The 11,431-nt window shown below is 48.2% G+C and overlaps 1 protein-coding gene across 2 annotated transcripts in view; it reads left to right on the top strand.

Moving 5' to 3' along the window:
• The first annotated feature begins 207 nt into the window (after nucleotides 1–207).
• Nucleotides 208–11,431, top strand: part of LOC126545730 (uncharacterized) — a 984,485-nt gene continuing 973,261 nt past the window's right edge. For both annotated transcript variants that reach the window (XM_055061186.2, XM_050193681.3), the window contains exon 1: nucleotides 208–511. In XM_055061186.2, coding sequence (XP_054917161.2) covers nucleotides 340–511 — 172 coding nt within the window. In that variant the 5' untranslated portion in view covers nucleotides 208–339. The remainder of the gene's footprint in view (nucleotides 512–11,431) is intronic.

Genomic DNA, 11,431 nt, shown 5'->3' with positions numbered 1-11,431 from the left:
GCCGACGTCACACCCGTTACAGCAAGTTCATGGTGAACCCCGGCATAAAACACTTTCCTGTTAAAAACTTATGCAAGGACGGTGGTTGTCAGTATAAGCGACAGGCCTCGGTTGACCGAGAGCACGCACTGCCTCCGCGGGGCGTTGTTCTCCGCGTGCCTTTGTCGTCCGCCGCATCGTTCGCTTGGCCGGGCAGCCAGCGAGACGCCCTTTCCCCGCGGTTGTCCGAGCGCCGCCAGCGGCCACGAAAACGGCCGCCAAAAAAGGACGATAGCTTTATGGCTGTGTGGCTATGACTTTAGCACGAAAACGAGTAGCTGAAATAAGGGAACCCTCAAAATGGCCCGAAAAGCCGCAGTAATAACCACCAGCATGAAAATGCGGCCCTCTCCCATGGAGGAGGTCAGCTGGCGCCGAAGCGACGCTGCGCGGAGAGGCGCAAAGAAGAAGACGCGGCCAGTCGAGCACGCACGCGCGGAGGAGGAGGATGACGCCAGCCGCCGCCGCAAAGGTGAGCTTGCCACGCGTCCACGTTGCTCGTCGTTCCGTCCTTGGGCGCCGCGAATGTCGGCGACCGCAGCGGCCCGACTTTCGAGCCAACCAGTGGGGTGTGCGGTGAAGAAGCCAGAGCCGAATGTCATTTTCGTTGGTGCGGCACGTTTTCTGGTACTCGGTGCTTATTGTCGGTAAACGGAATGTTTTTAGGAGTATGCTAGCACAGAGCTTTGCTAGATAGAATAACGAGAGACCTTGAAAAGAGGTAAAATGCAGACATATTCTTCAGTAGTATATATATATATATATATATGTTACAAGCACAGAAAGGCAAACGTTTTCTTGTCATCTCAGCCTTGCAGTTCTGTGTTTGGGTTAATTTGAAGCTAAACTGGGGCGTCCAATTCAAGGCACATGCTAGTAGTGCGATTAACGGGTTTCGACTATATATCAGAGGCGCCCACTGCAGGTGACATAGCAAAGCGACGCTTCCGATGCCATTTGGAGTATCCGTGTTAGCGTGGTGAAATTTGGGTCAGCTAGCTGTTCACTTTTACCACTCTCAGACGCATGAAAGAAGTCAAAGGACACACGAAGCGCTTTTTCATGTCGGTGGGTGCCGTTTATCCAATTCTTGTGAAGCATTTTCGAATAAAACAGAAAAATACACTTAAAGTATACGGAGGAATAGCTGTCGCATATTCATGTTTAACTAGAAAGGGCAGTTCGGCAGACAGAACTTGGAGCAGGAACGTTTTGTTATACTATATTCACATGGACAGAGAAGTTAGCGACGAGTGCCTCTTGTTTTTTGTGCTTAAATATAAAATCGTTTAGCTCTCTCTCTCTCGCTCTCTCATTATATATATATATATATATATATATATATATATATATATATATATATATATATATATATATATATATATATCATGTGGCTAATTAAAAGTAAAGCTAAGTTGTCGGGTCAGGGTGTCATTGCGCTTCGTGGCAGCCGTTGTCTCCGCCATTTCAGGCCAGCACGTACAACGGCTGAAAAGGCCTCATAGCGCTTGATGTACACTATCCTTGCATTATCTACTGCTGGATGAGTTTTACCGACATAAAAATGGCGCCGTGGGTTGCAGAATATTATATTCAATCCACAAAATACTGACGCGTGTATTTGTCTTTATCGGGCGACAAGTTTCACCGCCTAACAAATGTTATCGCACAGCGCAGGACTGCCTGCATGTATCGGAAGTTTCTGGAATGTTATCGATGTTTCCATCTGCTGTCGGTAATCTGATTGCATGTGTGCGCGACGCGAATAATGTACAACTTTGTGGAAGGCACGCGGGTTCCAGTGATTACTCTGGAACATTCGACGACTGCTGTATAAAAGCCGACGCGCTTGACCCGCCGATCAGATTTTCGACGATCGCCGACTGTGTTCGCCACTGTCGCCATTCTTTGAGTGTAGCCTGTTTTTGAGGGCACAAGTTCGCCCAATAAAACGCTAGTTTCGTCTTTCCCAGTTTGGCTGCTTTCTTTACCGTCACTACCACGTGACATCTGGTGGAGTGGAGGTGCTTGTGCGTTCATGTACCGAACGCCCCCGCAAAGCCGTGATCCAAGCCCGAAGCCTCAGGGCAAAACCAACATCGCCCAAGACCAGCGTGCTTCTATCTGAGACACGGACTTCTATCTGAGACGACCAAGAAGATCGTGGCCAAGACAACCCCAATGGCAGCCCCAGCGTCCCCCGTTATCCTGCAACAACCTCGGGACCCACCGACCTTCCATGGAGCACCGACTGAAGACCCGGAATCCTGGCTGGAGACCTACGAACGAATCGCGACTTTAAGCAACTGGGACTCCGACGACAAGCTGCGGCATGTATACTTCGCCTTACAAGACGCCGCCAGAACGTGGTTTGAGAACCGGGAGTCGACCTTGACAATCTGGGACCTCTTCCGTAGCGGCTTCCTGCAAACCTTTAGAAGCGTCGTGCACAAGGAAAGGGCCGAAGCTATGTTGGACGCCCGAGTGTAGCTACCTAAAGAGAACGTCGCCGTCTTTACGGAAGAAATGAGCCGTCTGTTCCGCCAGGCCGACCCGGATATGCCCGAGGAGAAGAAAGTCCGCCTACTCATGTATGGTGTGAAGGAAGAACTTTGCGGCGCAATGATACGGAGCCCACCGAAGACCGTAGAAGAGTTCCTTCGCGAGGCCACCAGCACCGAGAAGACACTCGAAATGCAGAACCAGCAATTCAACCGCCGCACGAACTCTACAAACTACGCAAGAGTTCAATCACTGGCCACCGACGATCTGCGCGAGACTATCAGAGTGGTCGTACGGGAAGAGCTGCAGAAGTTGTATCCGAGGTCGCAGCCTCAAGTGGCCTCAATCGCCCCAATCGTCAAAGATGAGGTTCCGCGATCCCTTGGAGTTCCTGAGGTGCAACCAGAATCACCGCAGCCCCAGCCGGAAGCGATGACCTACGCTGCCGTCGCCTGCCGTCAAGGCGTCCTGCGCGACCGCGCCAGGGCCCTTTAGGGCCCGTACATGGTCGCTCCGCCCGTCCGTTCCGCCCTCGCCCGGCCGCGTGCGGAAGCCCGAAAGGCGGACGGTGTCGCAAAATTCGATGCACGCTCAATCCGCACGAGCGGAACGCACGCGTACTCCTATTGGGCGACGCGGCCTGTTGACAGCTGGCAACCGTTCGGCGGAGCAAAGGTGTTCAAGGTTGGCAACGACCTTTGACAGCAGACGACACTGGCATATTTTTGGAGATCTGATTTCAAGTTTCCGCGTTCCGGTGAAAATGCGACTCTAGGCTGCCACATTCTGTTCTGCAGCCGTATGTGTTGCACTGGCACCGTCATCCTTCGAAACATTGCACAGTCGTCTTATCTGCGCCACCTTTTACAGATGTATTGCAATCGCATCACGTCGCAGCACGCGACGTATTCTCGGATGATTACTTTCAGTGCGCGCTGCCTTGGCTGGTTGAACAAAACCTCTCTAATTATCCAACGTGCTGCGTTCTGCGTCACGCGAGACTGATAGTGTCGCCGGAAGCGCGGTTTCTGTAGTGCTAGTGACAGCTTGCAAGAATACGGAACACACGCACATCTGTCGCGGAATGCATTTGCGTAGGTCGCCAAGACGCACCTTTTTACCACTGAGCACGCGTGTGAGGCTCCGAGTACAGCTTGCTGATACGCTCGCTCGTGCTTTTTTTTTTTTTCACTCTGCCAATTTTAAGCGAGTGCTTAAAGCAGTTGGATTCATGGAATGCCTTTTCCTTAAATTATTTGCTCAGCGATGACTGAAGTTCTCACCGTGTGCAAAAAAAAAGTTATGCATAAGTGGTTAACTTCATGCAGCAAGAAATTGAAGGTTAAGCAGTGAATGTACAATTCATTATGACTGGCTTAAAGCAATATGTATGTATAGCGGTGACCTTATGCAGATATATGCATACTCATGAGATATGTTTCCAAGGGGAGTACTTATTTGAAAGCATATAATTTACATTGCTGATAAGAAAACTTATTTTGAGTGAAATCAAACAATTGCATTCTTTCTTGCCAGCCTGGCTACCCAATATGTTGCCACCTTACTACTTAACATACCTAATTTAACATTTCAACAATGCACAAACATTACCAAAGCGCACAAAATTAAGCAGTACCTTGACAGGCATGCTCCCTCTCTCACCCATGGCACCAAACAAGGATGTTCGACTTGAGATTGTTTGATACTGTCGGCATCATACATGCGTGTTCTATTTTGATTGCTCTACATATAAAAAATAAGCTATACTCAGGCTATATGAGTTAGTTGGGCATGGGCTGCATGTTCTTTATGTATTTATGTAGTAACAACCTTGCTAGCTCATGCACAGCCATATATTTAGGAAAATGAAAAATGCATAGCATAACATAAACAGCTGGCCAGTGCCTGTATTTATTTGAAAGCAAACCGACATTATCAAGTGTAGCTTAGCAGTGAGTTCAGTGGCCTCTTGTGGTGTGAAAAGGTTGATGTAGTTATTAGTTTTGTGTTTGTCTTTCTTACTTAGTTGCTGTTTTAACATGCACATGACAATGAAATGAAGGTGCGTAGGGCAGAAGACAGGGCCACACAAAAAGCGAGGAGACATTCATTGTCATTTTTTTATTTCCATAACAAACCAGCGAATAGTTCCTTAGGTTCAGTTTTGTGAATAATGCACAAGGTGTTCTGCGTAAAACTGAAAGATTGTAGTGCTCTATTACCTATTCACTATTTGGGTAGCCAAATGAACGATACTCCCATTAGCACTGTGAGAGCACAGAAATTTGCAGTCAAGAGGCCGTAGTGGCTCAGCCTCTGTGCCAAATGTAAAATTGTTCGAAAAGAAAACATGCATACTGGTGAATTGGGTATGCATTCACATCTACTATTCAAATCCACACATCACAAGTTATCTTTCATTCCTTGGCACATTTCTCACCATTGTACAGACTTTGTTTCAGCGCTCTGTGTGTGCAGTAATATAACTTGGTAAATCAAAGCTGCGGTTATTCAGTACACTGAAAGCAACTTTGCGTGCGGGTTAGATAATATGATGCTCCTACATATGGGTCAGCTTAGTATTATCAGCCGCTTTGTTTACTAGTTCACTGTTATGCCTGAACTATACGGTGCCACTGGACAATGCTGTATCCCTGCAGGCACGCTAGAACAGCTTGGATATGCACAAACAACCCTTTACATCGCACTTAAATTAAGGTGGTGTAGATTTGCTGTCACAATGTGCTTGTAAGCATAACTGCCGAGCATTCAAAAAAGTGTTTGAAATGTAAGGGTGGATGCTCAGGTTTGCAGGTGTGACATTTTACATTTATAGTGCAAGGACACACCGATGAACAGGAAGGATACCACACAAATCCTCGCGTTGTGACCTTGCAGTCACAATGCAAGTAGTTTTCAGTGGTTTTTAGCTATAAACATGTGAAGCAATCTGTAAATTCAAAACTGTATTAAGTAAACTGAGACACCATGAAAAGCAACATAACACTAAGGTGTACACATTTTTTTGTCACATCAGCTCTTTGCGGTGCAGGTCAAAAATGTATACAAGCTATTTGTAGGAAGTAGGAAGCCTATCCAATATAAACAAGAAACTTGCAGGCAAGGTAATCACAACAAACCAGCTGAGACGGTGGTACTATTCTACTTGTTTTCGTTTGTGATAGCACAAGTGTTCCCACTTGTGCTGCTGGATGGTTGTGACTGATATGCTCGCGAAGGTTTGGGTCATTCACATTTCAAGGGATGAGTAACTGTTACATACGTAAATCATCTTCTTCTGCCTATATCACTGACTTAACTATATGTGGCAGGTTTAGCTGTGTGATTATTGGTGTAGCTGAAGTGATGTATCACACATAGTTTCCGCGCACTACCCAATTGGCGAAAAGCATGCAGGAATTGGCCTTTGAGCTATTGGTTCAGTGGTGGCTTTCCACTAAACTTACTGTTGAAGAGGCAGATTTCACTTCATCAAAAGGCCCATGTGAAAAATAGCCTAGAACTTGTGACGCCAAATACTGTCACCATGTGTGACTGAAGAACAATACGTTACAGAACAATGAGCAGTGGAATTAATCTCACTAGTATACAAAGAATCGCAGCTACATTCAGTATTTCACTGCTGGTATACTAAACACAAACCTTTATATGAGTTGCTTGGATGGCATAGTCAACACGATCCCTCTAATGAGCTGTGGCAAAAGCTAACTAAAAAGCTGCTACCCCAGGTACTGCATTGGCCTAAAATATGGATTCTCGCATGCAGTGAATACAGTTCTTAAATAGGTTTACATACAGGTATGAAATGTTGTAACTCCACCATGTGATAAAATTTCAATACGATCAGCTGAATACCACATAGAACATCTTTAATGGGTATAGTTGGTACAACGTGCCTTGATATTAGTAAGTGCTGTTTTATTCACACACACATGCACATAAATGCAAGGTACACATACATTTGTGTTCACATGTTACTGTGTGCATCAAATGAACAGCACCACTTATACTACAAGCCATAAAGATAAATAATTTTTTTGTACCAGTCTAATTCCTATTAGCTACGCAGTGATTTTTTTTCTCACATGCAGCAACTCAACTCCGTGCATAAGTTAAGCCATGGCTGTCATGCCCAGAAAATCATAAAATAAAGAAGTGACCATGTGTACGGGCCTAAAATTGATGGTTTGGCAATATCTTGTCTGGCTGGGTAGTTAATTTCTGTCAAAAAAAAGAACAATTCAGCATACTGACAAAGCAGTGTGGCTAACATAATATAGGGAACAGACACTCTGCCTGCAGAGTCGCTTGAAAATTTTGCCAGCAGTTCGTGCTCATTGGCTGGCTTCGGTCACATAACTAATGCTTACATAACTGTGAAAATTCGTGTTCAGGATAAACTCATAGCAGCCAATAGGCACGTTTTATATTGTGATAGCAGCTGACTTCTCATGGACAATGCACTGTGGCCATGAACATGCTAAAGAATGACAAGAGGCGAGGTCCCCCTTTCTATAGTGTGGCAGCGCAGCTGAAAACGGTTCAGTTAATGAGTGGAACCGTGGCCTATTCAAAATAAAGATCAGTCAGATAGCCACTTATAGCGTCCAACATCCCACACCCACGAATGATAGGTAGCAGCAAATTTACTCACAGATGAAAGTGCACTGGAAAAACATTTAATGGACATACTTTACAGGCCCAAGTCAGTTTAATGCACATTATTTGCTAATGACTGTTGGCAGAATGAACACGAGGAAAGAAAATAAAGCACTTATCAGGCATATAATGCTGGTACTTGTGCTATTGTTCGCTTTAAACTGAAGGCTCGTGCCAAAACAGGCGACACGAACCAGATAATCAAATAGGGTGAATAAACAAAGTAACCACAAACTTTCGCTTACCCAATTCTGCCTGCATTAGTAACGTGGCCATGGCTGGCTAGTGAGGAAGAACTCTGGGCAAAATTTATTTCACGCAGTTCTGCTGGCTGCTAGCAGAATATTATATAACACCATACCTGTGACACTTACTTGTTACTACTCGTCCTACGTGTTCATTTTTACATTTATATTGCTTTTTGTCAGCAAGCGTAAAATTTTTAGTTAATAAGAAGGTAGTATCCAGTTCTTACCTATAACATATTCATCTACCATGCCACCGGTGTCTTCATAAACAGACGCTGTGCTTAGTCACTAGTCAAAAACAAGCAGCTCAGATTTTTGGCTATGTAAGCCGCTTGCACCACAAAATATAAAGCAATTTACTTCGTGAAATCTAGAAATTCTTGATCTTCACACTAGTGTCCACATTATGAAAATCAAGGCTGCCAGAAATTTGCATTCATGACATTAGTGCTCTCAGGCGCGTCCACATTTCACGACAGCGCTGACCGTCTTGACGTATGCAATTATTATGATGTTTCCTAATTTCCCCCCACCGATAGAAGCATCTTCAACCACGCAGTAACAACTTTTGAAAGAAAAGATAGATGTACGAAGCAGAAAAGGCCGGTGTGATAGGGCTTATCTGTAAGGGTACTAAATATGAAAACGCGATCGGCAACACATCTGCACAGTTCACTTCTGAGCAAACGCACATCGCGTAGAACGAGCACTTCTACACCCAGCAACGCTGCGACACATCGCGCATACATAATCACGGTTTGTAGCTTGCAAACACACTTCATAACAGCAAGAACACAGGTAGAACGTCGCGGTCACTTCGACGCGTCGCAGCCGGCAAAACGGCTCACACGCAGTATAGGACACACTTCATAACAACAACACAGCTCGAACGTCGCGGTCACCTCGGCGCGTCGCAGCCGCCAAACGGCTCACGCGCAGTATAGCACACGCGGAATGGCAGCGATAACAAGGCGATAAAAATTTATCGCTACTGATCGTATCATTACTTCTGAAAGTTGCGAAGGGCTGGCGTTCACCACTTCGCGGCAACGATCCGCATACACAGAGCAGAAACCAAACGTGTACGCTGGGTGCGCCAATCGGACGCTAGTTATTTTGCCACGCACTGAACATGTGTCCTGCTGCTCAGAATGCACGTGTATGTGATGGACTTCTCGTTTGCGACACGCACGCGAAGCATGGAACAAAAAATCACGAAGTCGACGGCTTCAAATATTTCTACCGATGCTCTCGTAAACACAACACACACTTCCTGCGCTCCGTCTGTTTCTGTAGGCGATCGCACGCACTGATGAGGTCTGGAAGGGTACGCCGGCTTGCTGCTTTCGATGACTATCTCCGTGGGTGCCAGATAACTAGTAAAAATCACAAAAAGGAGAAAAAATAGACTGTTTCTGACGCGGCTGTAGCTTAAGCCTTACGTCCCCGCTTCGCTTCGCTTCGAGCAAGCGCCATGTTTGCTGTGACGACAGCCGAACTGTCCGCCTCGGACCAGCCAATGAGAGACGAGCAGGCGGCCGGACGGGAAACTTGCGTCCGCTCCTCGCTCACCAGTAGAGAGGCTTCCGCACGCGACCGGACGAGGGCGGAACGGACGTGCGGAGCGACCATGTACGGGCCCTTAACGCCACAGCTCCGTCGTCCACCGCCGCCGCCAGTACGCCCACTCGTCGCCCAGCGCAGCTTCCCAAGAAGACGGACATTTTGCGCGCTCCTGACCACCGCCCGCTCTGTTAGCACTGCGGAGAAGCGGGTAACATCTACCGCCGATGCCCATACCGGGAGATGGGACTGAGAGAGTTTGCCGTTAACGCGCCGCGACGGCAGCTTGGCGAACGACCTCGCGATATCGCCGACTACCTCACTGCCACTCAGTGGAGCCCTCCACGACCGTCCCGTTCGCCGTCACCAGGCCGCTACCTGTCCCCGCAGCGCCGACCATACACTGGCCCAGCCCGGGGCCTGTCTGCGATCCCATAGCAGCAACCGATGGAGGTGCGGTTGCTGTTCGTCGAACTGACGAAGATCCTCCGCTGCCGACGAAGACGCCGAAGAAACTAACTCGACGACATAACGACACGGCGCCGTCCCGACGAAGTCTGGAAGCAAACAATACGGCGACGAAAGACCTGACGACGCCACGTACCAGCCACAGGGCAACGCGACGCAGCCGTGATCCGACGCCAAGACCTAACTGTAACGCAAGGCAAAGGACCACCGACCTCGACGTGCTTCTCGACGGCCACGCAGTCACCGCCTTAGTAGACACAGGAGCCGATTACTCCGTCATGAGTGGACCCATCGCCCCCCAGTTGAAGAAAGTTAAGACTGCATGGGAAGTCCCTCGAATTCGGACCACTGGAGGACACCTCATCGCGCCGACTGGAATCTGCACGGCGAGAATTACAGTTCATGACCGGACTTATCCTGCCACCTTCGTTATCCTCCAACAGTGTTCACAAAACGTCATTCTCGGCATGGACTTGCTGAACCGACACGGCGCAATCGTCAACCTGAAGTCGAAGTCAATAACGCTGTCGGAAGATCGAGCGATACCGCCGGAGAGCTCTCGTAGTCACCATGTTCTAAGCGTGCTCGAAAGTCAAGTCAGCATCCAGCCTCGCTCCAGTATTGTTATTTCGGTCGGCACCGAAACACCCGCTGACGTAGAAGGCGTCATCGAAGGCGCCCAACGTGCACTGCTCAAGCGTGAAATTTGCGTCGCAAGAGGGATCGCTCGACTGCATGGAGGAAACACGAAAGTGTTGCTGACAAACTTCAGCCAGGAGTTTAAGCACATCAACAAGGGCACGACGATCGCGTACATCGAGGAAATTCTGGAAATCAGTAATGCGTTTGTCCTCACGGATTCTGCCACATCTACCCGGACGACCATGGTTCCCGAACCAGACTACGACATTCATTCAAGTCGCCCCATGATTAAGCAACAACAGCTGAGAAGTCTGCTCGGACGGTACAAAGGCTGCTTTTCGACGTCATCGAGGGTTCAACAAACACCAGTCGCAAAGCATCGCATAATCACCGAGGAGTGCGCTCGACCACACCGCCAGAGCCCTTACCGAGTTTCGACGCGAGAACGTGAAGCTATAAGGCACCAAGTCGACGAAATACTGCGCGACGACATCATCCAGCCGTCAAAAAGCACGTGGGCATCCCCGGTTGTCCTGGTGAAGAAAAAGGACGGAACCTTACGTTTCTGTGTCGATTATCGCCGACTGAACAAGATCATAAAGAAGGATGTATACCCCCTACCACGGATAGACGACGCATTGGATCGGCTCTGCAACGCAAAGTACTTCTCGTCGATGGATCTCAAGTCTGGCTACTGGCAAATAGAAGTCGACGAAAGAGATCGTGAAAAGGCCGCCTTCATCACGCCAGACGGCCTCTACGAGTTCAAGGTCATGCCATTCGGACTGTGCTCGGCGCCTGCAACGTTCCAGCAGGTCATGGACACGGTGTTAGCAGGATTGAAGTGGCAGACCTGTCTTGTTTACTTGGATGACGTCGTCGTCTTCGCCGCAAATTTCGACGATCATCTCAGGCGGCTTGCGACAGTACTAGAGGCCATCAAGTCATCAGGGCTCACTCTGAAGCCAGAGAAGTGCCGCTTCGCTTACGATGAGCTTCTGTTCCTAGGCCACGTCATCAGGAAGTCTGGAGTCCACCCCGACTCGCAGAAGACTGCTGCCGTCGCAACGTTCCTACAGGCCGTCGACAAGAAGGCAGTGCGTAGATTTCTTGGCATGTGTGCCTACTACAGGCGCTTTGTCAAGGACTTTTCACTTATCGCTGAGCCGCTGACACAGCTATTTAAATGTGACGTCGAGTTCAAGTGGGAAACGCCGCAGGCCGACGCATTTCAAGAACTCAAAACGACGCATGCAGTCGCCGCCCGTACTTGCACACTTCGACGAGGA

This window comes from Dermacentor andersoni, chromosome 1, assembly GCF_023375885.2.
Source record: "Dermacentor andersoni chromosome 1, qqDerAnde1_hic_scaffold, whole genome shotgun sequence".
Classification (NCBI taxonomy): domain Eukaryota; kingdom Metazoa; phylum Arthropoda; class Arachnida; order Ixodida; family Ixodidae; genus Dermacentor; species Dermacentor andersoni.
This window is presented reverse-complemented; position numbering and strand designations above follow the sequence as displayed.